General features: G+C 46.8%; 12 protein-coding genes across 13 annotated transcripts, besides 2 other annotated features; 6 read left to right on the top strand and 6 right to left on the bottom strand.

Annotated features, from left to right (window-relative positions):
* Positions 1-169: 169 nt before the first annotated feature.
* TSTA_035970 (U1 small nuclear ribonucleoprotein A, putative) lies at positions 170-1,496 on the top strand. Its single transcript, XM_002480760.1, has 3 exons — positions 170-299; positions 357-570; positions 626-1,496. The coding sequence occupies exons 1-3, from the start codon at positions 229-231 to the stop codon at positions 881-883; spliced, it is 543 nt and encodes a 180-aa protein (XP_002480805.1). The 5' UTR covers positions 170-228; the 3' UTR covers positions 884-1,496.
* TSTA_035960 (uncharacterized protein) lies at positions 957-2,119 on the bottom strand (the record flags this gene model as incomplete). The annotated part of the gene is made up of 4 exons (XM_002480759.1): positions 1,744-2,119; positions 1,481-1,618; positions 1,199-1,417; positions 957-1,136 (listed from the first exon to the last, which is right to left on the bottom strand). The coding sequence occupies exons 1-4, from the start codon at positions 1,885-1,887 to the stop codon at positions 957-959; spliced, it is 681 nt and encodes a 226-aa protein (XP_002480804.1). The 5' UTR covers positions 1,888-2,119.
* Positions 2,120-3,352: 1,233 nt separating this feature from the next.
* TSTA_035950 (uncharacterized protein) lies at positions 3,353-5,279 on the top strand (the record flags this gene model as incomplete). The annotated part of the gene is made up of 3 exons (XM_002480758.1): positions 3,353-3,385; positions 3,448-4,980; positions 5,023-5,279. Exons 2-3 carry the CDS (start codon positions 3,468-3,470, stop codon positions 5,277-5,279), a joined length of 1,770 nt encoding a protein of 589 aa, XP_002480803.1. The 5' UTR covers positions 3,353-3,385; positions 3,448-3,467.
* Positions 5,280-5,859: 580 nt separating this feature from the next.
* On the bottom strand, positions 5,860-7,312 carry TSTA_035940 (heat shock protein, putative; the record flags this gene model as incomplete). Its single annotated transcript, XM_002480757.1, has 4 exons — positions 5,860-6,574; positions 6,956-7,078; positions 7,147-7,178; positions 7,232-7,312. The coding sequence occupies 4 exons, from the start codon at positions 7,310-7,312 to the stop codon at positions 5,860-5,862; spliced, it is 951 nt and encodes a 316-aa protein (XP_002480802.1).
* Positions 6,668-6,709: a microsatellite.
* Positions 7,313-7,548: 236 nt separating the features above from the next.
* TSTA_035930 (fumarylacetoacetate hydrolase family protein) lies at positions 7,549-9,427 on the top strand. The gene is made up of 3 exons (XM_002480756.1): positions 7,549-7,682; positions 7,770-8,491; positions 8,553-9,427. The coding sequence occupies exons 1-3, from the start codon at positions 7,668-7,670 to the stop codon at positions 8,683-8,685; spliced, it is 870 nt and encodes a 289-aa protein (XP_002480801.1). The 5' UTR covers positions 7,549-7,667; the 3' UTR covers positions 8,686-9,427.
* TSTA_035920 (proteasome component Pre4, putative) lies at positions 8,558-9,839 on the bottom strand. Its single transcript, XM_002480755.1, has 3 exons — positions 9,697-9,839; positions 9,488-9,635; positions 8,558-9,425 (listed from the first exon to the last, which is right to left on the bottom strand). The coding sequence occupies exons 1-3, from the start codon at positions 9,724-9,726 to the stop codon at positions 8,821-8,823; spliced, it is 783 nt and encodes a 260-aa protein (XP_002480800.1). The 5' UTR covers positions 9,727-9,839; the 3' UTR covers positions 8,558-8,820.
* Positions 9,840-10,132: 293 nt separating this feature from the next.
* TSTA_035910 (uncharacterized protein) lies at positions 10,133-11,049 on the bottom strand. Its single transcript, XM_002480754.1, has 3 exons — positions 10,912-11,049; positions 10,800-10,857; positions 10,133-10,749 (listed from the first exon to the last, which is right to left on the bottom strand). The coding sequence occupies exons 1-3, from the start codon at positions 10,996-10,998 to the stop codon at positions 10,202-10,204; spliced, it is 693 nt and encodes a 230-aa protein (XP_002480799.1). The 5' UTR covers positions 10,999-11,049; the 3' UTR covers positions 10,133-10,201.
* A 158-nt stretch (positions 11,050-11,207) lies between these two features.
* Positions 11,208-12,385, top strand: TSTA_035900 (proteasome component Prs3, putative). The gene is made up of 2 exons (XM_002480753.1): positions 11,208-11,385; positions 11,448-12,385. The coding sequence occupies exons 1-2, from the start codon at positions 11,312-11,314 to the stop codon at positions 12,133-12,135; spliced, it is 762 nt and encodes a 253-aa protein (XP_002480798.1). The 5' UTR covers positions 11,208-11,311; the 3' UTR covers positions 12,136-12,385.
* Positions 12,326-13,365, bottom strand: TSTA_035890 (rRNA processing protein (Rrp20), putative; the record flags this gene model as incomplete). The annotated part of the gene is made up of 5 exons (XM_002480752.1): positions 13,256-13,365; positions 12,899-13,199; positions 12,654-12,838; positions 12,445-12,596; positions 12,326-12,382 (listed from the first exon to the last, which is right to left on the bottom strand). The coding sequence occupies exons 1-5, from the start codon at positions 13,332-13,334 to the stop codon at positions 12,326-12,328; spliced, it is 774 nt and encodes a 257-aa protein (XP_002480797.1). The 5' UTR covers positions 13,335-13,365.
* Positions 13,366-13,548: 183 nt separating this feature from the next.
* On the top strand, positions 13,549-16,214 carry TSTA_035880 (mitochondrion biogenesis protein (Mdm31), putative; the record flags this gene model as incomplete). Of its 2 annotated transcripts, XM_002480750.1 has the most annotated exons (3): positions 13,549-14,440; positions 14,492-15,720; positions 15,774-16,214. In XM_002480750.1, the coding sequence occupies 3 exons, from the start codon at positions 13,549-13,551 to the stop codon at positions 15,903-15,905; spliced, it is 2,253 nt and encodes a 750-aa protein (XP_002480795.1). In that variant the 3' UTR covers positions 15,906-16,214. The 2 variants fall into 2 exon arrangements, with proteins under 2 accessions (XP_002480795.1, XP_002480796.1); XM_002480751.1 differs by having other exon boundaries at positions 14,492-16,214.
* A 660-nt stretch (positions 16,215-16,874) lies between these two features.
* Positions 16,875-16,906: a microsatellite.
* A 118-nt stretch (positions 16,907-17,024) lies between these two features.
* TSTA_035870 (Rho GTPase activator (Bem3), putative) lies at positions 17,025-21,884 on the top strand (the record flags this gene model as incomplete). Its single annotated transcript, XM_002480749.1, has 3 exons — positions 17,025-20,163; positions 20,214-20,852; positions 20,908-21,884. 3 exons carry the CDS (start codon positions 17,025-17,027, stop codon positions 20,937-20,939), a joined length of 3,810 nt encoding a protein of 1,269 aa, XP_002480794.1. The 3' UTR covers positions 20,940-21,884.
* On the bottom strand, positions 20,959-22,372 carry TSTA_035860 (Golgi apparatus and endoplasmic reticulum protein Svp26, putative). Its single transcript, XM_002480748.1, has 2 exons — positions 22,101-22,372; positions 20,959-22,038 (listed from the first exon to the last, which is right to left on the bottom strand). Exons 1-2 carry the CDS (start codon positions 22,168-22,170, stop codon positions 21,407-21,409), a joined length of 702 nt encoding a protein of 233 aa, XP_002480793.1. The 5' UTR covers positions 22,171-22,372; the 3' UTR covers positions 20,959-21,406.
* Positions 22,373-22,465: the final 93 nt, after the last annotated feature.

The raw sequence follows: 22,465 nt of genomic DNA, 5'->3' as shown, positions 1-22,465 counted from the left end.
TATCTCTCTACTGTCGAGGTTTTGGTTGTCTTGTTCGCGATGGGTTGATGACGGGCCGGGCTGCTAGGTAGTAGATAGAATGACGCCGTGCTCCGCCCGATGCACGTGACCTCAGTAGCTTGAACCCGCTAGGTGATTTTCTTACGGGAACAACTTCACATCTTTATTTGTTCCGAACAATTCTCCCTCAGTCTCGTTTGAATTGACATTTTTATCTACAAGATCGATATGGCTACCAGGGTTGTAAAATCTCAAAATGGCCAAGCAAATGCCAAAAATGTCGGCGCACCAAATCAGACGTAAGTACGTCCAAGCTAGTACTTCATGAGCTTAGATACTAATATCTTTCTCAATAGGCTGTACATCAAGAACCTGCCGGATAAGATCCGAAAGCCAGACCTCAGAATGGCATTATACATGCTTTTCTCTACATACGGCCCTGTCTTGGATGTTGTGGTTATGAGAACAGCCAAAATGCGAGGACAGGCACATATAGTCTACCGAGATATTCAGGCTAGCACACAAGCTATGCGTGCTCTTCAGGGATTCGATTTTTTTGGCAGAGAGCTAGTGAGTCACAATATTCATGATTGTAAAAGACCGCTGCTAATACACTATGCTATAGGCGATTGTATATGCGAAAGGGAGCTCCCATGTTATTGCTAAGCTCCGCGGTACATACATGGCAACCGCCACGGCGAATGCTCCCGTAGGAGCATCAACCGACTTGCAAAAGTCCATCTTCGGTGCTCCGCCCTCGGCCGCGACTGCTGCAACAGTTGGTACTAAACGTCCTCGCGAGGAAGAAAGTGACGAAGGCGAGGCACCTATGGATGAAGATGAGAGTGATGTCCCAATGGAAGCCTCATCGGATGAGGACTAGGTGTGCTATGGCCAATCGAACGGTGATACTTTCGTGTTGACAAGCATGAGCTCGAACCGTCAATCGCTCCGGACTATGATGCCACGAACAGTCGGCTGGGAAGACTTAGATTAATGCAGCCACCAACAAGGCCGAGCCATGTGGGAAGATAGTCTTCCGGTTCAATGTTTTTATCGCCGGCAATCGCTTTCATGGCACTGGCGGTGTTACAAGGGTGAACGAAATAAGCTGGAATGCCAGACTGTGGATGATACTGTTCTTAATGAGTTCATGAAGATCACAGCGACAACATCGCGACAGGGTGTCATAACGTACTCCAAAACTGATACCGCCCATGACGCCGTTGCTTTTCAATGATTGTTGGTGTTGATGCGGGACGAGGAAGTTGTATATGTCATCTAATGCCGCAGGACCTACCTGAAAGGCCCCTTTTAGAAGGAAATACATGACAGGTACATTATATGACGTTGAGAGTGCAATATCATAGTCAATGGCCAATTGTTCTTCATTGACCCCATCGCGAATAAGGGTTTCCTAGCGTGGAGTCACGGTTAGGACCAATGTAACTACAACAGGTAGGACCTTCGGATGTCTTACTCGATCGTCGTCTTCGATCAGATCTTCTTGTGAATCCTCACCATTCTCTGTGCGCCCATCCACAAAGGTTTTTTTTCCTTCAAGACGCCCTCTTTGAACGTTTATAGATTTTGATATCCTCAAAATCGAACGCCCCGGCTGTAAAGACATCTTAATCAGCTACGATCTGTAAAACCCCGCTACTGCGCTAGTTCCATGCATCATGTAAGGCAATTGTATGATTGACGTCCCATGCGCTGGATTGCTTCAAAGTTCACACCAACCTCAGATGGCAAATACTCAACTGCTAGCCACCCAAGATTTCGCCCGCCTCCAGCTGCATCAACTCGTCTCACAAATGCCTGGCAGGCACATTCAAAGCTATCTGCAGCTAGGAACGGAAACGTCAAGTCCTCGCCACTTTCCATGTAGATCTCCCACGTTGTGTTGCAGAGTGTACACTATCAACCGTCCGCAGTGTCCAATATAACTATACTATGGTCCGAACTTCCCATAAGTCGCTGCGGATTGAACCTTAGAGTCTTCCGACAGATGGGACTCGGGAGGTGTGATCATTACCCAACCGTGATCGAAGAGATCGCTCCTATTGTATGTCGTCGCGATGTACCATTCAGAACATTGAAAAATATGTGATGATTGTAACATGTCAAGTCAGGAAGGCGGCAGACCCATGTGCAATTGCCGAGTGTTTAAGGTGGGGGCGGTCAAGCTTCCACTCGACACATCCATTTTTATCTCTTGCTCTCAATGTCCCATCGATGTTTTCAACCATCAGTCCTTTTATGCATCTCAAACCCGCAACTAATTCGATGAAAAGAGTACAAATATTTTAACAAAGACATGTTCACACCTATCACGTTCTCTCATGTGGCTGGACGACAAGAGCGGGTACCGAAGCATGGCAGCCGTTTGCGGTCTTTTAATTCACCTTTCTACTCCGTACACCGCAGATTCGCTAGCATAAGTTGCATTCTGATCTGAAGCATGTTTTGGCGGTCTCTATGATTGCGCAATACATAAGACTCGGAGAGAGTCTAGATTCCATCTAGCTGCATGGATGTCGTCGTGGCGCATCGGAAGCATGGCATCACTAGACAGTAAGCTTGCTTCGGCCAGCAGTGGCTGTTACACTACCACGATTAGGTGCAGCATCGGGGAAGAACGTGTCTCTCTGAGTGGGTGACTTCGCAATAACAATCCCCGCAAAGCTTACTGGAAGCCGGGACGTACAGGGGTGGCTCCTTGGCCGCTAAGCATTGTCCGCCAATCGACCCACGCCAGACGCTCCGTTTTCGAACAAATGCCTTGTTTTGCTGTCCATCGCAATATCACCTGAATACAGCCTGCTTGTGCTTGGTACATCCTACGGCGAGCAATTAGTCTCACTAAGGCCCTTCTACGTCCGCTTCCATCATGTCTGTGCAGTGACCACCGCAATATGCGGCAGTTAAGTTATTTCTTGAGTGGGCAGCCCTACTCGTTTATGGAAAATAAACCACGAGATCATTACGCTTTCGTCCTTGTTTTGATGCTCCACAATCAAGGCCCTAGCTCTGCAGTTGATTAATTTATCAACATAGTCTCGGCCTTGTTGAGTTATTCCATCTGAGCCGAATGTCATCCTCACGGTTACTGGGAATCACTTCAAGCAATTATTTCGATACCGACAACAAATCCGATATTTCAACTGTAAATCTATAATACGCTGGGGCTTGATCTGTTCGACGGGATCTTGTGAAACGATCGTCTCTCTGACCCATTGAGACTCATCATCCTCCCGAAGGCAAGTTCACGATTTATATAACGCGAATTTGGCAGCACTGGTCAATTTAACTTGAATACAAGGCCATGCGTTACACATGAGATCTGTGGTACAGAGATCCTAGCAGAGCTAACCTCTCAAAGGTACATTGCCTTTTCGTATACATCTTCTCTAATGTCCGCGTACTAACTGCCTATTGTGGCAGAGCTTCTGGGGCCTTTTCCAATGGGTCACGCATCCTCAAAGCAAGTGCGCAATGAGCCCCAAACCACGAGGCGGCTGTCAAAACCACCGACAAATATATCCACGTTCAATATAGTGCAACCAAAGACCGGAAAGTCATCTAGAATCCCTGGTCAAGACCAGAATGAATTGCTTGACGAGTCAATGTTCTGGAAGAGTCCATGGACGGGTGATCTCTTACCTAAAGCCAATCCTGAAACAAATCTGTCGGATCATAATAGAGTGCGGCCTTTCGCATCGCTGCCTAACTCACAAGCTGAACTACGAGGATCACTTCAAGGGAGCAAACGCTGGTCAAGCATTGATGACTTTGCTCTAATGAAGCATGACCACTCATTGTCACGGTCAGGTTCTTTCATCTCCAGAACACTTTCGCGACGAGCATCAATGGTCCAAAGGCCTACTTTTCAATCACAACGCGAAGACATGACTGTTGGAGAAACTCGCAGAGAGCCCGTCATCCATTTCGGTCCATCAGATATAGGGAGTCATGATTTGCACTTATCCGTGGAGAGCTTGACTTCGGAAGACCGATCTCCAGTCGAGGATTCACGCGCTCTTCTGGGTCGTCGGAAATCCTTCCGTAGACCAGGTATTGCAACGCGAAACCCGTCTTGGGGGCTGTATCGCACTCCGCTGTCGTCAATCCAACAGGAAGAGGAGAGACCTTTTCTGTCTGAAGTCCCTGCTTCACGGCCTCCGTGGGGGCAGGAAGAGGAAGACAACTATATGCCGCTATATCATTATGGTGGGCGCGCAACCTCTCCAGTCGCATTGGACTACTCCCACCTAAGCGGGCTTAAGAAAGGCACTTTGAGGGTCGTCAATGCGTCTGTATCCCCAGCAAGCACTGATCGCCTTCGTCTTCTTACGACATCTTCTCTAAGCAAACTTCCCAAGCACACTATGGCTCAAGCTGATTCTGCTGTGTTCATCTCAGACAGTGCAGATGAAGATGAGGCTGTTGTTATTCGCGATAATACTTTCTATTTTGAGGATTCTGACGTCTCGGGAGATGGCGAATACATGGAAACATGTGAAACTCCGGGCTCAGAAGCAATCGGATACACAAGGGTGCAAAAACCACAATCCAACACAAACGCTGATAGCGGTTATAGTTCAGTCAGCTCAATTCGCTCCGGCGACTCTTCCGGACAGTCAGGAGCCTCACCTTCCAGCTCCCCAGTGCGTAGCCCTACACGGTACGAAGTGGCTAAGCATGTGGACAAGAGAGGTTACTTTGTCAATGGTATATCCAGACCTAAAGAGGTCACCCTTGAGAACCTCATTCAGTCGGGGAGCACGAAGTCCTCAAACTCCGGAAAAGGCAAAATCGCAGGACATCAGGAAATGCCATTATCTGAACACAGTCGCTTTTACGCTCAGCTCAGCCCCTTGAGTATTCCGTCCGTTCCAGAAAGAACCGGCATCTGTGATAGGGAGAGCGATCATGAGAACTCTGAACGAGAGATGGACAATGACGAGCAGACACAAAGTCCTTTTTCACCTATTCTTCCGAAGCATGCATTTGTACAAGTTACCAAGGACTACTCCGAAACAAATGCAAACAAGCCGTCGGAGCCTCATATGGCATTTGCTTCTAAGTCTCTTTCGAAGTCACAATCTCGGATCGAACGAAGCAGGGCCTCTTACGGGAGGCGACCAGCACTCCCAACCCGTAATCTTCCTGTAGACAGAGCGCAGAACTACGAAGCTCCTCGAGGCCGAACCCGGTCATGCAGTGTTGGCCGTCCCCGTACCAAATTGGTCAAAAGTTGTAAAGTTGCTGTATGAGATATGATTGCCATGCTAATCAGTGTGTGAGCCTATGTTTCGCGATCCTTTTCTTTTTTTCTCCCTTCTCTCTTTTAGACCATTCTTTCAGCGTTTCTTTTTATGCCTTGCTGTGATCCGATTATATACCACTCATTATTTATATTTATTACGGTTTGCTTAGGGGGCGTTGCTAGGGAGCGACTCGAAGAAGTGTTTGCATATATGGAGTTTGATTTTCTGTTGTTCGTCTATCTTTCTTTGCGCATTTGACATCATATACTGTATCGCAGTTTTCAAGTAATGACCTGCTTAGGATATTCTTAGGTATGAGGAAACTACGACATTTTTTACTTTATAATAGGAAAGTAGAGTTCTGATCAATATTCATTTATTCAATTGCCATCATCACATGCTCAACACAAAAGAACTTCGTTCCACAATACAGGCAATACTTCCCATTAATAACCATACAAGACAATTCCTAAAAAGGTTTCCATCAGCAAGCAATAAACATGATACCCAAGATTGTAAAGTCCCAACGCCTTGCAACCATGCAATATCAATTAACTAAGACGGTATGGTATAATGGAATATGCATTTATTCAACGCGGATCCGCTTAGCCTTCTGGGCGGCCTGCTTTGGCACAAAGACAGAGAGGACACCATTCTTGAATGTCGCCTTGACACCGTCCTGGTCAACACGAGTGGGGAAGGTGAATGTTCGCTGGAAAGTGCCAATAGAGCGCTCGGAAGCCCAGTACTTGAATTTTGGCTCTTGTGCAGACTCTGGCCGTTGCTTCTGCTTGGTGACTGAGTTGTTTGTCGTCTTCTGGACGCTGACTTTTACGGCTCCATCCTCTTCCTCATCTTCAACGGTGGGTGCGTGGTAGTTTGAATGTGTGCTCGAGGCACCATCACTATGAACAGACATGGCATCGTCATTGTCGTCAGTTGTGGTGGAGTGTGAAGGAGGTGCGACGTCGTAGTTGCGTTCAATCTGGCCCTTAATCACTATGGTTTCGGGATCGGTGAATTCAATCTCGATATTTTCTTGTTGAGCGCCAGGAAGCTCTCCATCTAGAACGTAGGATTTTTCTAATTCTCGTACATCAAATCGAGGTGTGAAGGAAGTGAGTTGACGAGGAGCAAGCGCAACTGGAGTGGATTGGGCTGCGGATGGTTTGGCACGGCTGGATTGAGCTGGCTTTGGTGATGCAGGGCGACGAGTGTCGCAGTAGTCATCCATGAGTTGGAAGAGAGGCAGGAAGTCGCCAGGAGACAGGGTTGTTGTGTAGAACGACATTTTGTCTGAGCTGTGTAGAATGTTTAGTGTGATGTTTGGAATGATGGTTGGTGGTGATCGAATTTGATAAGAAGAGTTGCTTTTTTGAGTGTTGCGATCTCAGTGATGCTGATGTTTGATGAGTAGTGATGATGATGATGATGATTGAAACAGGAATCCTCGATGGAGCGTACAACTGGCGAGCTTATATAGCTCGTTGTGTACGTGATACAGCATCTTCGCGATGTCTCTACTTCCTTTCTGGATGGTTGTAGATGCTTCTAGTAACTTGTGGAACGCCGCATAAGCTGGAAGGTGCGGGAAGACCCACCGTAGCTTGTGGAAAGTCTTGGCAATATTGGTCCTGTTGCCACGTGACTAATCAAGGTCAGGGAAGCTTCGAGGTTTTCACCATTTGATATTTCTAATCCCCGGTGACGAATACGTCTCAAGCTGTTTGTGGCCTTTTCGCAGTAGATGTTCGATTGTAGAGAAGTCTTTCTTGTTCACGTCAAGTTGCTTACGGAACTCAGCCCTAAATTCCATGGTTAGCTCTGAATTTCCGGACGCGAAAGCATATTGGAGATTAGCAAAGCAACATACTGTGCGAAAGCTCGAAAGTTGTCTCTAGTGTTCTATCAAGTATCTGTCAGAGGACTTATACAAAAAAAAGTTCCGTGGTGCATACCTGTGGTTTCTTCCGGACTTCTCTTAGACACTTTCGGTACAGCGAAAGGACTTCTCGCTGTAAGCCGGACAATCGTCGCATCTTTGCAGTTAAACTATAGTAAGCTCTGTTGAAGATATCTTTTCGCCTTAGTGTATAGCGCGCTTATTTGTCGGTTTGTATTGGACGATGCGAGCTGGATATAATGGACGGTGATTGAGATGAATGGACCAGGATTGCTGCGGTTGTCAGATAGCCGGTAACCGGAGCAGAAACCCCTACTTAACCCTTCACTGTGGATTACGTCGTTGCGGCTTATCGGCCGAGTTGCCGACATCAGTGTACTTTCATAACTCCATCTTGATGTAGATATACTATGTAGGATTAAATTGGACGCAAACTGCTTCTGATATATTTTATATGGTATCGATCTATTGAATTGTTTCAGCGTTGCACAATGTCTACATTCACGGTAGGTTCAACTTGCAGAGCATTGACAGCTATATATTTCATCGGAGCATGCAGCACTTCCAGAGTCAATTTCTGACATATACAACAGCGTCTAGTCCGCTTCCTGGCCAAGGATGGTCAAATATACTATGGCGACGCCATCCTTCCCTCCGGAAAGGCTGATATCTCTCAAATCACAAAAGCCAGAGTCATCAAGGGAGATATATTCGGAGAGCACCAGGTCACAGATCAGGTTGCCGAAGTCAAGCTCCTTCTAGCGCCATTGGCTCGCTCCGACATCAAGACAGTGCGATGTTTGGGATTGAACTATGAGCAACATGCGATAGAATCCAATGCACCCATTCCTAAATACCCTGTTTTGTTCTACAAACCCGTTACATCAATTGCCGGGCCGAATGATGACATCCCTGTTTCGTATATGGCTCAAGAAGGGGAAGGGCTGGACTATGAATGCGAGCTTGTCGTTGTCATTGGCAAGGAAGCAAGAGACGTTTCGGAGTCAAAAGCCCTAGACTATGTATTGGGATATGCGGTTGGCAATGACGTTTCTCATCGCGACTGGCAGATCAAGAAAGGTGGTGGCCAATGGTCATTGGGGAAGGGGTTTGATGGTTGGGCACCCTTTGGACCGGGTATTGTTTCGTCGAAACTGATCCGTGATCCAAATACGCTGGACATTTCTACGAAACTTAATGGGAAGATTGTCCAGTCGTCAAACACGAAGGATCAGATCTTTGGTGTTGCAAAGACCATTGCCTTCATTTCTCAGGGCACTACATTGTTACCTGGAGATGTTATCTTCACCGGAACGTAAGTCTCACCTTATTCGAAGCGTCTCTTGTAGTTTTTACTAATGATCCATTACTTGCAGTCCTCAGGGTGTAGGCATGGGCAGGAAACCCCAGCTTTGGTTGAAAGATGGTGATCACGTTGAAGTGTCTCTCCAGGACGTTGGAACGTGCTCCAACCGTGTAATCTTTGACAAGCCCACTGCCAAACTTTAGATTGTTGATTGAAAGCGGGTAGCTATTAATTCGATAGCATGATTATTTTGCAAACTCTGAGGTAATGGGTCAACCGGCAGAATCATAATAGTATTTCTATCAAAAACCGTAGCCATCCCATATACATTCTCAATCCTAGTTCACCTGTGTGCCATATCCACGGATGGCCTCAGCAAATGCCCAGCTTTGCGATTCTAACTTTTCCTTGTTCTTGACCTCAACGCCATCCTTAGTGATAACTGCAAGTGTGTATTGATCCAAGCTTCGGGCATCTCTGTAGAACAAGACTCTCATGCAATCTCTCAAAGCTTGAATGGCTTGCTCCTTTGAGATATTCTCGATCGGCGTATCCTCCGGGAAAAGACGACGAAGGATGGGGACGGCTAAATGAGCACCAAACCCGGTTGCAAGGTGAGGCCCGCTGAAGGTAGTTCCGAGCAAATCGGCAGAGCTGAGGAAGGGGCTGCCATCGCTATCGAATCCTGCAACCAGTATGTGGTTCCACAAAGGGTTCATCTCAGATCGACGTTTGTAGAAAACCTTGGCAAGGTAAGTGTGTAGATTCTTGGCATTGAGTGTGCTGCCGGTAGCTGTGTAGTTCTCTCGGATCTGAATAGAGCCCAACAGACGGTCGATGTACTGCATGTCGGACACGTCACCACCAAAGCCCACGATAGCCGCATCATCGAAGGTACGAATACGGTTTACATCGGTGAACCGAGCGAGTGATCCGTAGGATGCTGTTATAAGGCCGCGAGTCAGCTTGTCGGTGATGTAAGTTGTGATGGATTAAAAGTGTTACCTAGGTTGTCTGTGGCCATCGCTACACCTCCATTGAACTTTACTGCAATCACCGAAGTTCCCGTCACTGCCGGTGATTGTGTGTGCGTTTTTGGTCCGGATGACTGCAAGTAGGAGTGATCATAAGGTCCATAAATATCATCTCTAGGCTGTTATATATATCATTAGTAGCTGTATACCGCCCGTAGCATGGATAACAAAGCAACTCACACGACCCCAGGTTCCAGGGAAATGATCCATGTTTATAGTTCGATATAGTTCAAGACTTCCTCAAACTTTGAAATATTAGGAGACGAGAAGTGAAGTGAAGGCCTTGATGAAGTGTGTTTGATGATTTGTTGGGAAGCTTCCCTTCCAGAGAGCTCTTTCTAGGCAGGAAGCTGACGGAGGCGGTGGGTCTTTGTCCGCATCTACCAAGCCACATCTAATTGTGGCTGGAGTTTTAGTTACAAATATGAAGCCCAACTCGCATCAAGTAACTACAAGCTTTAAGGAAATTCAAAAATGAATTTCATAGAGAGCCTTGGATGATCCTTTCCTAGGCATTTTATACGTCATAGTAGACCTAATTGGCAGAGAATTCGGTTTCATCGGCGGCAAGGAGAGTTTGTAAGCTATGAATTTGTATCACTTGACATTAAAATCATCCAAACGCTAGGTATAGCGTCCAGTGCATAACTAACAAAGGTCTCAAAACATTACAGAGCTTTATTTCTCATTCACGGCGCGTAGCAGTAGCAAAGTCGATGGTCCGATTCTTGTCCTCCTGTCTGGCTTCATCAATCTTGGAGCGTATAGCCTGCTGCATCTTGTAAAGTTCTTCCTTATATGCCCATGCAGGCAATGAGGTGTGATCCCATATATCAGGCGGAAGCGCCGATGCATATTGACTCTCGTTGTCGATGCCGGTATGCTCCCGTAGCTTGAGAAACAGACTCGGGTTCTTCAGTGAGGATGACGCTGATAATTTCTCGTTAAAATGAACACCTTGTTTCTTTAATGCTAGAAACTGCGTTGTTTTGCCACTCGCAATCGGGTTTGGCGATCCAGGTGGTGATGGAGGTATCTCAAGATTAGGAACAGGAGGTAGAGTCAAGTCCTGTATCAGTGCCCGAGAGGTGGAATATGGCGATGATTGACCTTGATGTTGCTGTCCCATAGAAGATCCAAGTATCTCTGAGGGCTGTTCTGGGCCCAGGACAGGTCCACTTATAGGACTTGATTCTAATGGTGGTGTGTCCATATGTTCCGCAGTGGCCTCCCCTATGTCATATGTTAGAATAGAATTACTTGGTAAGAGGGATATTTGTCACCTCTTTCTATGCTTGTAGTATCCTTAATAGATGTCTCTCCATCTCGATCCTTTTTTGCCTTTCGAAACATTAATAACAAATTTAAACAATAATTTAGAGCTCAAGTACTCACCTCAGAAGAGATCTTCACCTCAGAGGGTGTTGCTTCATCCTCGCTACTGCTGTCATAAGATACCAAGCCCAGCATTTTGCCCGCCATAGAGTGTGCCTTTCTATCAATCCAAAGATTTGTAGAGTATTCTTTGTTCGTGGTGGTTGTTGATCGTAAAGCTGGTTGTAGAAATTCAGCCTGTGCCGTGCTTGATTGGCTGGAGAGCCCCTGCTTCCTTACATAATCCCACGAGGCAGCGACAAGCTCCGCGTCACTACTATCATCCCCCGGAGCTTGCCTAGCACCTCTCCAATACCACATTCATCTCAAAAAAGATCTTCTCTCAATTCCCAACCCTCTTAAAAGCTTTATATTCGAAATACCGTCGTGTGAAGAGCTAGGTTCTCGTTACACTTCTGCGATGGCATCTCTTCTACCTCATTTCACTGCTCCGATGGTTGCTGGACACGAGAACAGGGAACATAGCTTTAATCCGTTCGTCAACACGCTGTCGAACTCCTGATGATATACCACTGACATTTTTGCTCTCATGATAGATACACTGATAACGGTGGTTCCACTCTCGGTATTGCCGGATCCGACTTCTGCATTCTGGCCGGCGATACTCGTTCTACTTCAGGCTACAACATCAACTCCAGATACGCACCCAAAGTCTTCAAGATAGGCGGCGATGACGAGACCGGAGAAGGCGCTCATATTGTTCTTTCGGTCGTTGGCTTTGCTGCAGACGGTCAGGCTTTGAAGGAGAGGCTTGACAGCATTGTCAAGGTGTACCGATATCAACACGGCAAGCCCATATCCGTCAAGGCATGTGCACAGCGTCTGTCGACGATACTCTACTCGAAACGATTTTTCCCCTACTACGCCCACGCTATCCTCGGTGGTTTGGATGAAGAAGGACGCGGTGCTCTATACAGTTACGATCCCGTAGGCTCTTACGAGCGAGAGCAGTGCCGAGCTGCAGGTGCAGCATCCAGTTTGATCATGCCATTCCTCGACAACCAAGTCAACTTCAAGAATCAATATATTCCTGGAAGTGGAGAGGGCCATGCTTTGGAACGACGCACGCCTGCTCCTCTACCCCGAGACACCGTCGAGCAGCTTGTGCGCGATGCGTTTACCAGTGCAGTTGAGAGACACATCGAAGTTGGTGATGGCTTACAAATGATGATTATCACTAAGGACGGCATTCAAGAGTCGTACACCCCATTGAAGAAGGATTAATTTTGGAGGGTTTGATATTCCTGTTCAGTGAATGATGTACTTAAGTAAACTCTAATCATAGCCTTATAGACCGGTTGTGAATTCTCATGGTAATCATATAGTCGTCCCATATAACCTTGTAGTATCTTTATTTAAAACCGAACGCCAGACACATGCGCCAAATGAAAATCAAAACGAGTTTATAAACCACCTAGAACCTCTCTTTCATTCTAGATGCAATAGTACGTAGGTTGCCATACACCTTGCTCTGTTCCAACAATTAGTTCACACGAACATGGTATCAGAACTGATGTTAGCGAAACAACTTACCGGAGGACTACCCAAAATCAAACTGACTATAGCCTCTTGGGCCATCTTGGCATTTTTGAAAGTGCCCAAGATGTGGACTTTCTGACCCGCCAAGACTACTCGAGTTCTTGTCGCATTTTCAATAGCAAATTTTGTTTTGCCGTTATGACCAGCTGATAGGACAATGTTAGCCATATCCAGTCAGTCTCCGGTGCCACGGATTACAGTACCTATTCGGCCAATTGCTCGACTCAGATGGTCACCGCTCAAAGTCTTAACATCCTTGATCTCGAAAGAGTTGATATATAAATCATCTAAACGTAGTAGAGCGATAGCGTCATCTACATCGAAAGATAATGCAAAAGCTTTAACGAAGTCCGCTCCTCTCTGAAGTGCCGACGGATCGGTGGTCAATCTGGATAGTAAATGTATTAACGATTGAGTCTTCGAAAAACCAATTGCATGTAGTATATACCTGCTATTTCTTAATTCAACAGTGCGACTCTTCACATTCATCCGTACTTGGAGTTTCAGGTGTTCAACGAGAGGAGGGTATATTTTCGGCCAGTATGTTTTCAATGGTGTCATCCGATGGGGAGGAATAGGTACTTTTCTCTGTTCGACACGATAGACTCCAGGAGTGTCCTTGGCGGGGGTAAACACGGGACGACCTTCTTCATCGACGTGCATCACATCTTCTGTGTTATCTTCTTGAATAGACTCGACTGTGAAATCTGGGGCGTTCTGGGAGGCGTCAATCAGGACTTCGTCATCGTCTGCGGAGTATTGTTAGTAAATAGGATTGGACCATCACAATATAGCCAGTACGAACTTTGCTCCTGAAGTGAGCTATTGAGAGCGGTATCTTCTGCATTTTGGGGCTTGTTCAAAAGTGCGGTAGGGGCAGGCATGGTGGGCGCCTTTTCCCGGTTGATATGCGAGTTCAAAAATCAATAGAAAGGTCTTCTTCTCAGACAGTCGAGATGTCGAATGCAGTTGAAGAATATTTGCTAGGAAAGATTCAATCAACACTTTTGATATCTCGACAAACTGTGTGGGGTGACGGAAAAAAATGTTGGGTGCAAACGCTGCAAACAAGTGCACCTGCCACCACTCAAGGATAGGATGATTTCATTGCGGACTAAGCCTAGTTTGGCCCAGAGGCGGCAGCAGCTTTTCTCGAGCAAGTCTGGATCTCCCTCCGTTTCATTGCTTATCACCTCAGAATTTCTCGTTCTTGCTCTCCTTCAGGATGTAACGGAGAGAATGTCTCATACAATTGGACATCAGCTGAATGTCTTTCGGCAAGCAGCGAGTCCGTTTCTTTTTTATGACGCTCGAATAAGCGTCAATATTGGTCTTGCAATCCAGTTTAGACGGAGTTTCATAACACAAAGCCCCTATCGGTCCGGAGCATTTCACGACTCTCAATCCAGAAATCACTCCAGAATCAGTGGGAAACTTGCCTCTGGCAGTCTCTTACTGCTCGGACTCTCTACGAGCTCAGTTGTTGAAAACGGAGCAACTCGTACTGCTGTTGTTTCTAGCGGAGGAAAGGCGACATCATGTGCACCTAAATTATACCAGTATTCCCGGCAGGGTGTACTATCCAGATCTTCGCGACAGATCTGGAAGCGCGCCTTACATACGAAACGAGACGATCCTACTGAGAACCCAAGCAATGATTCCAAGAGCGATAAAGTCACCCAGCAATCCACCAAAGAAGACCATGGAGAATATTCATTACTGCATCGGAATATCCGTGAACGCCTCCCCAATCTTCACCAATTCCATCGACCAACAAAAGAAGAACTGTTAGCAGCAGCTACCGGGTTCTGGTCAAGGTTACGGGTCAGGTTCAAATGGTTTTCCATAAGGAGCGTTCGTCCATTCAATCTGGACGAAATAGGCGCGCTTTTCTCATGGGTCCTATTAGGTCATGTCCTCTGGGTGATTCTTGGAACAACGACTTTTTTCTCTCTTATTATCCTCACAATAAATACTGTGTTCGCACAAGGTAAGATATATCTTCAGCCAATTCATTTAACATGTGATTGACCGTACATAGAAACTCTAGCTCGTTGGGTCGGAAATTACCTCACATCATCCTCCGGAGTCCAAGTCGTCTTCGAATCTGCCATTGTGCCAAAATGGAGAGACGGTGTTATTACATTCAAGAATGTGTTCGTTTCCCGTAGACCCGGTCATGGCCACGGAAATGTAAGTAAGGGATCATCGAAGACAGCCGCCGCCGCCGCTGCAGCCGCTGCAGCGAGCGACGCGAAAGAAACCGATTCGAGTAATGTGGTCGCTGAAGAAGACACGAACTACACACAATTTGACGTTTCCATTGATACTGTCAACGTGACACTGTCTTTCACCAAATGGTTCAATGGCAAAGGACTCTTACGGGATGTGGAAGTCAAGGGAATAAGGGGCGTCATTGATCGCACTCATGTTCATTGGACAGACGACAATGCTGATCCGAAGTCTTACCGCCATGAGCATAATCCAGGAGATTTCGAGATCGATTCTTTCAAGATGGAAGATCTTCTTGTGACAGTCTACCAACCTAACAATTTCAGACCTTTTGCAGTGAGCATATTCTCTTGCGATCTTCCGCAACTTAGAAAACAATGGCTCTTTTATGATTTTATGTCTGCGAACATGATGTCTGGGTCTTTTGACAACTCGCTTTTCACGATTCACCCTCGTCAGACGAACAACTTTACTGGAGCTCAGTTGACTGCCAGCGGTGAGGAAACTGTAAAGGGGACGCCCTGGAAAAAACAAAGCAGAATTAGAATTGATAGCCTCAATATCGATCATTTGAACCGTGGTGTCGAAGGCCCTTTCTCTTGGATACACGAAGGTGCTGTTGATATCGTTGCAGATATTATGCTCCCTGCAGACGACAATGAGTCTTTGGCCAAATTTGTCTCGGACTTTTATGACCGATTTGAAGCCACAGTAACATCACATAGTCATACTGGAGCAACAGATGAATGTGCACAAAATACCAACACACTGAGTCTTGTTCCGGCTGACGATGGAAATGATAAACGATTCATCATCACTGACCTACGCATCCATCTCACTAATGTGCGGGCCGTTGTCCCATTGTTTACAAAAGATCTCTCATATATCAACAGTGCTTTGATTCGGCCAATTGTGGCATACATCAACTCTCGACACACGTTCATTCCTATACACTGTCGACTTGTGAAGAGACTCAGCGACTTTGACGGGAGCTGGACTGTTTTTGACAGCGGTCTCATGGATGACCTCTCTGCTGCGGTACGCATTCCCAACGTTCACGATTCGTGATAGCAAGCTAACCATTCTTCCAGGCATACGATGCGTTCGCCGCGGACGTAATGGACGAACAAGCACGCATGCGACGATTCAAGAAAGTTGGCTTCTGGTCGCTACAGCTCGCCGCGCAGGCCATCTTCCTCGGCATGGCCGGAAATATTGTTTAAACATACTGTACGATAATGACCGTTCTCGACCATCATTGCAGGCGTTATCAGGGTTCTCTCGCGGCGTTACATTATATACACTGTCTCTTTTCTTGGGGTGCCAAAGGCAGCAGTCTGATAGCTCTTTTGAAAAGTACATTGTGTTCAGGAAGTATGCGATATGAATGAAGCAGACTGGGGTTCTCTCGGCGACAGTCAAAAACTGTAGTTTTTGGCATGGCGATATCCTGGAAAATAAATATGTGTAAATATAATGATCTGATTACAGCACCTAATCTTATGAAATCTCTTCTTTAGTCACTAGCATTTCTAATACGTACGTGTCTCAAGTATCGAATGACAGTATCTTCAAAGATTCAAATGTACGTAAGCTCAGGGTAATTTCAGGACGAGCTAATGAGCGGCCGCGGCTCTTCCACTAAGCCTCTCCCGGTTAGGCGGCTGCCCACCTGACCCCGGCCGGACTCTTTGTGAGGAGAGCAACTTGGCGCCAGGGGAATCTCGTGGGTTTCAGTCCTCTGTGACAAGTTACACCGCTGCACTCTCCCTCCTAGGGACTGTTTCGAGTCGTGATCAAGTGTCCAGAGCTTCCAGCGCCTGCTCAATTCGATTCGCTGTTTCTGCTCGTGTGTTGTTCTTCAGGCTCGGTATGCAAACCCGTCCTTCGACTATACAATCCATTCTACCCGCCCCTTTTCTGCAATTCATTCGTTCAATCATCAACCGTCACTCACCTCGAGTACAGGCTAGAAAGTACCTGCAGGTGCTTCGAAGGATATTTTCCAGTGACCTGGCCTAATCGCGATCACGAGACTTCTTACCTTGCGCTCGGATGGGCGTGATTTCTCCTCACTTTTTACAGACAATTCCTGCGACCGCCCCTCTTCCGTCTTTTATCTGATCCAGCAATTATTCCATTGAGCACTAAATGATACGCCAATAAGTCGCGCAGGATATATAGAGGCAATCTATATATATATATATATATATATATATATATAATACACGAGAGTCGATTTACACACGGAATCGAATTATCGTCTTCGCTCCAGGGGTGATCCCGGAACACCCGACGTTAAGCTAAGCAAAAGGTCGCGGTTGTCAACTTGAGCATGCAGAATGGATGAGGATGCTGTAAACGGCGGGCACCATATGGTGGGCGACGCTATCAGATCTTCTCCTTCTAATGACTCGCCCTTCAGTTCGCCAGCGCAAACTCCTTCGAATGCCCTCCATAACCGCGGACCAAGGATGATGCCACGGACATCCTCGATCGATTCCGCAATTTCCTCTATATCGTCCGCATCTCATTCACACAATTCCTCGATCGACCTGAACTCTTTGAAACCGTCCGATATTAATAATATAATTACAGCAGCTGGTTCTGCTGAAGCAGTGATTCTACATCTGCTTAAGGATAGGCAACATGCAATCGCGCGGAATGACCAACTCTGGCGACTGCTCGAGAAACAGCGTGCTCTTGTGTTAGGGTTAAATAACGATCTTGAACGTGCCATAAAGGACAAGGATCGATACAGGAAGAAGCTGAAAGAATTGCAAAGTCAACCGCCACCCTTACCAAGCCACAGCCAGCAGTCTTTGCCCTTGAAGGAAGCGACGTCGAAAGATCAGAAGTCGAATGCGACTATCGTTATGGACGTTCCACCCCAGCAGAATTCAGTTGGCTCGCCTCAGGATGACTCAACCCCTATTGAAGACTCGACTGAAAGTGTTCCGGAGCCAGCACCACTCTCCGTTTCGCATTCAAACAAAGATGTAGAACTTGAAGCTCTTGAAAATAATGTTGTCCTTCCAACTCAATCACGCGGCTTTCCTACAGGAAATGCCAATCAATTCGCGTCAGGATCGCAACACACCCATGGTCCCCCTGAATTACCGCCGCCAAATCGCAAACCCCCCCCTGCCCCTCTCAATCTCAGCCATATGGGGCGCCGCAGCTCTCCCATAGACCCGCATGCATTTCAGAATTCCGACTCGGAGCACGAGGATGTCGACAGAGGGCGAAGAAGAACAAGGGAAGATGATGATAAGGAACGTGAAGCTGCTGCCTTCCGCGAACAGGAAGCTCGCAGTAGGTCGAAAAAGCAGACATCAGAACCTTCATCTGGCGAGCAAGCATCATTTCCTGCTGCCCCCGGCGCACTTCCCTCTAGCCCCAGAAAGATTGTTGCACAGTCTCCTTCGCAAATGGCTGGTGGACAATTTGTTGCGACAGAATCTCTGGCAGCCATTATCAATGCGAAAGAATTGGAGCCTATGCCACTAGCGGATCGAAGGGGAATGTCCCCCCCTTCTGGTTTACCTTTAAGTCCTCGGCCTGGAGACCGTCCCCTGGGATCTCCTCTTCCAAGACAACCTAGGGAAGGAACAGGTATGTCCTTCTCGCCGCCGATGTCACCAAGAGGCACTGTCACGCCTCTTCCTCAATCTCCCCGGGCAACCAAACAGCCCGACCTGCAGGCGCAGAAACCTTCACAATCTCCCGAAGGCCCTGGATATCAGATTCCATCTATCGACGTCTCCGTGAAGATTGATAGCCCACACTCGCCATATGGTTTTAATAAGACTATATATCAAGGCCTTGTTTCGGAAAATTATCCTGGCCTTCTTCTACCACCGAATGCGTTGCCATCTATCGAAGTTAAGGTTGCATCCTCCCGACTTCGCCCGTCTAGAAACAGCTACGTCGGCGGTAGACCAGAAGAAGAACCCGTCTTCATCCTCAGTGTATTCTCCCGCTACGATGGAGCGGAGTTATGGCGTGTAGAGAAGGCGATTTTGGCCCTTCCACAACTTGACCAGCAAGTCCGTCAATCATGCGACTTTTCCGGGAAATTACCAGACCGCGCAATATTCAGTGGCCACTCTCCAGCCAAGATTGATGCCAGAAGGGAAGCTTTGAATTTGTATTTTGAAACTCTTCTGGATACTCCGATGACAGAGCCTACAGCTTTGGTCATTTGTCGCTTCTTGAGCTCCGATGCAATTGAGCCACGCGATGATGAGACTGTTTTGATGAAAGCCAATGGCAAGTCCACACCGGAACTCGTTCGTGGTCCTGACGGCAGACCACGAAAGGAGGGTTATCTGACGAAGAGGGGTAAGAATTTCGGCGGGTGGAAATCCAGGTACTTTGTGCTACATGGCCCTGAGCTCAAGTACTTTGAGGGTCCTGGCGGTGCGCATTTGGGCACAATCAAGATACCCAATGCACAGATAGGCAAGCAGTCTCAGAACGGACATAATCAATCTCCGTCCCGAGCCGACGATGACTCTGACAATCAGTACCGCCACGCTTTTCTCATTTTGGAACCCAAGAAGAAGGACACCTCAGCCCTTGTGCGACATGTTCTATGTGCTGAAAGTGACGCGGAGAGAGATTCTTGGGTTGATGCATTACTGCATTACGTTGAGATTCCATCATCGGGGGATGAGAAAACGAAGGCGAAGTCCTCGAATAGCTCCACAAAACATTCAGCTACGTCAAACACCAAGACTCGAAAATACCCTGCGGGTAATAAAAAGGGACACAAGGGCACAGAGAGTCCCGACATGGATGTACAGGACTCTGTGCAGAGTTTCAAATATGATGATGCCGTTCCTGCTGCACCTCCCGTCTTTGGAACAAAGGTGGACGAAGGTAGCAGAGGATCTCCCACATCAAACGATCATGTTATTTCTGATGCTGCCAATGCGGGAAATAACAACTCCAAAATTATCTCCGGCCCAACTAATGGAGTTGTAATCCAGGATGTAGGGGCATGGGGCAACAAGGCCGCAACTTCAGTAAAAGAAAAGAAGCGAAGCATCTGGGGCTTTCGAGGACATTCATCCTCGGACTTGGCTCAGGGTGGAGAATCTGAGTCTCATCACAAATCCTCAACAGAAAGGAGAGGCTCGGTTCGACCAGTATTCGGGATGCCTTTGGCAGAAGCAGTACAGTACTGTGGACCTAGAAACATTGATGCGGATCTGCCTGCTGTAGTGTATCGCTGCCTTGAGTACTTGCAAGCAAAGAATGCTGCTTCGGAAGAAGGGATTTTCAGGCTGAGTGGCTCGAATGTTGTGATCAAGGCACTTAAGGAACGGTTCAACACTGAAGGAGATGTGGACTTTTTGGAAGGTGACCATTACTACGACGTCCATGCAGTGGCTTCACTATTCAAACAATACCTCCGCGAACTACCAACCACTGTCTTAACGCTCGAGCTTCAGTCTGAATTCAGACGGGTACCTGGTAAATTTTTGTGTCTTAATAGTGCAAACATCAAAGCTAACTTTGTCTAGAATTGGATGATCATGACCGGAAGATCGCTGCTCTCAATGCATTAGTGCATATGCTTCCCAAACCCAACTTAACCCTTCTAATGGCCATTTCTCAATATCTCATTACCATCATCAACAATTCCGACGTGAACAAGATGACAGTTCGCAATGTCGGTATCGTCTTCGCACCAACGTTGAACATGCCTGCGCCCGTCTTCTCCCTATTCCTCACAGAGTATGATAGCATCTTCACTGATGCACCGCATCAACTTAACCATGTGGAAGCTCAGGCGGCCCCAGCTTCTTTAATACCGGAGGACGTTCGTTCTCCGCGACGTCAAATGTTCTCGGAACTTCCAACGCCATCGTACGGCCAGACATCGTTTTACGTACCAGATGATGCCGATCACCATCAGTCTCAAGATGCAATTAGAGCGAACTACGACACTGGGTTCATTCCCATGATTCCGTCATATGATGGAGGCCAACGAGGCGTTGATCCTCGTTCACGTCAATCTTCTAATCCGCACCGTATGACTCGTATGTTGGATCCGAATGAGAACATGAGGTCTACCAAAGCAAAACGCAGAGAGAGTTCTATGCTTTTCATGGACATGGGCCACTACAAAAATCCTTTGCCTCGAATGGGAGAAGATCAAAGTGAGTCCATAGCACATTATCGAAAGATGAAGAGATAATTGACTGTCGCTTGCAGATCTCGTTACACACGAATCCGCCTTTGAATAATGATTTTCTGTTCTTCGTTTCTCAATACTCCCATCTATTCCTTAACCTTCTACGCCATTTACCATTTACCATTTATGTGATGAATGTCACGAAATCATACATGACATGCTAATATCTGCCTTTTCTTACCTTCTCATGGCTTGATCTCATTCACTGGTTAACAAGGCCAACTGTTTCAATTGTTTGCAAAGAAAAGGACAATGTATGGTCTTGACGGCTTACTTCGGCCCTCTTCGCACTCAATCAGCGTTGAAATCGGAGCGTTTAACTATCGATTGCTTTAAGTTGTTATATTTATACCCTTTCTCTATTGAATTTCAGCACTTGTGTGCTGTTGACAGTCTGACTTTGGCGCGAGTCATTTGATAAAAAATACAATCATTACTTTATTTTCATCCATATTGTGGTCCGTGACTTGGTCGTGAAATAGTTCATCATATTTTTGCAAATCACTGATATATTCTATATTACAGGAACCTCCTTGTCCGATCTCCCTGGTAAAACCCTAATAGTTCACCGGTTTCCGAAGCCCATTCTCTAACATTATCCACCAGCGCTTTTGCAAGTCCAACATTCTTAATCTTACCACCTTCGGGCAGGGAGGTAGAAGCAGAAGTCGTGGTGGCATATTCCGATCCAATACTTGGAAGAACGTTATCACTAGCACTCAGACTAACGAACAGTGCAAATGGAACCAGCCACACACACAGTCCGAAGTAAGAAGCTACTTCAGTGAAAGTAGGCATATTCTCATAGTCCGGCTGGTACGGTCGACGCCATGAGGTCGCATCGCGCGAGGAAGAAGAGGGAACAGGCGGTCTCGAGAAATGGCGGAACCAAACCCAATGATTCAGACAAACCAGTAAACATGACAGAATGAATAGCGGATCGGACAGCTTCACGATGGGGAATTTCCGAAGGTTACTTGCATAAACAAGATGGGAGATTATGGAGAGGAGGGAGAGGGTAAATGGGAAACTGTCAAAGAGCCATAGGAGGATTTGAATTATGATGACGCTGTATATGAGTCGAGAGAGGATTCGGCGGGCGATGACAGTATGTTCCTCGACTAGTTCGGAGAGGTAGTATAATCCTGAAGCTGTTTCAATAGACAACTGATTAGCTTGGATAAGCCTTTCAAAGTATAGAATAAGGACGTACCAATGGCCAGTGTCAGGAAAGCGAAGCCTGCAACAACCCCTGTATACCCGACGAGTGGAAGAATCCACATGCTGGAGAGGGAAACAGGTTGTTGGCTGTATGAATCGACGATGATATATCGAGGGCTGCGCCAAGTAGCGGGTGTAGAAGCTTGTTCCGTTTTAGTCTGGTGATGTATATGCCTATACCACCGGGTATGAAAATCGAAGTCTATGACAGTATGTTTCTCATAAATCTGTCCTTTACGAGCATGTGTCGTTGGCAAGTATGTCGAAATAAAAGTTGCAATGCAATGAAGTTGGCTTAATAGTCTGATGATGATAGGCCAGAGAAACAATCAACTTAATCGGTGTGGGTCCTCTCCG

The sequence above is a fragment of the Talaromyces stipitatus genome, genomic scaffold, assembly GCF_000003125.1.
Source record: "Talaromyces stipitatus ATCC 10500 scf_1105507295541 genomic scaffold, whole genome shotgun sequence".
NCBI classification, from domain to species: domain Eukaryota; kingdom Fungi; phylum Ascomycota; class Eurotiomycetes; order Eurotiales; family Trichocomaceae; genus Talaromyces; species Talaromyces stipitatus.
This window is presented reverse-complemented; position numbering and strand designations above follow the sequence as displayed.

Excerpts from the sequence above, each read along its gene's own strand:
- TSTA_035970 (XM_002480760.1), top strand. The coding sequence starts at position 229 with ATGGCTACCAGGGTTGTAAAATCTCAAAATGGCCAAGCAAATGCCAAA. Across the intron at positions 300-356 it reads GTCGGCGCACCAAATCAGAC|GCTGTACATCAAGAACCTGC; the intron begins GTAAGTACGTCC and ends CTTTCTCAATAG. Across the intron at positions 571-625 it reads ATTTTTTTGGCAGAGAGCTA|GCGATTGTATATGCGAAAGG; the intron begins GTGAGTCACAAT and ends ACTATGCTATAG.
- TSTA_035930 (XM_002480756.1), top strand. Across the intron at positions 8,492-8,552 it reads GATGTTATCTTCACCGGAAC|TCCTCAGGGTGTAGGCATGG; the intron begins GTAAGTCTCACC and ends CATTACTTGCAG.
- TSTA_035920 (XM_002480755.1), bottom strand. The coding sequence starts at position 9,726 with ATGGATCATTTCCCTGGAACCTGGGGTCGT. Across the intron at positions 9,636-9,696 it reads TCCCTGGAACCTGGGGTCGT|CCTAGAGATGATATTTATGG; the intron begins GTGAGTTGCTTT and ends TATATATAACAG. Across the intron at positions 9,426-9,487 it reads GATGGCCACAGACAACCTAG|CATCCTACGGATCACTCGCT; the intron begins GTAACACTTTTA and ends GCCTTATAACAG.
- TSTA_035910 (XM_002480754.1), bottom strand. The coding sequence starts at position 10,998 with ATGGCGGGCAAAATGCTGGGCTTGGTATCTTATGACAGCAGTAGCGAG. Across the intron at positions 10,858-10,911 it reads AGGTGAAGATCTCTTCTGAG|GCAAAAAAGGATCGAGATGG; the intron begins GTGAGTACTTGA and ends ATGTTTCGAAAG. Across the intron at positions 10,750-10,799 it reads TACTACAAGCATAGAAAGAG|GGGAGGCCACTGCGGAACAT; the intron begins GTGACAAATATC and ends CATATGACATAG.
- TSTA_035900 (XM_002480753.1), top strand. The coding sequence starts at position 11,312 with ATGGCATCTCTTCTACCTCATTTCACTGCTCCGATGGTTGCTGGACAC. Across the intron at positions 11,386-11,447 it reads AGGGAACATAGCTTTAATCC|ATACACTGATAACGGTGGTT; the intron begins GTTCGTCAACAC and ends CTCTCATGATAG.
- TSTA_035860 (XM_002480748.1), bottom strand. The coding sequence starts at position 22,170 with ATGTGGATTCTTCCACTCGTCGGGTATACAGGGGTTGTTGCAGGCTTC. Across the intron at positions 22,039-22,100 it reads TTTCCTGACACTGGCCATTG|CTTCAGGATTATACTACCTC; the intron begins GTACGTCCTTAT and ends CTATTGAAACAG.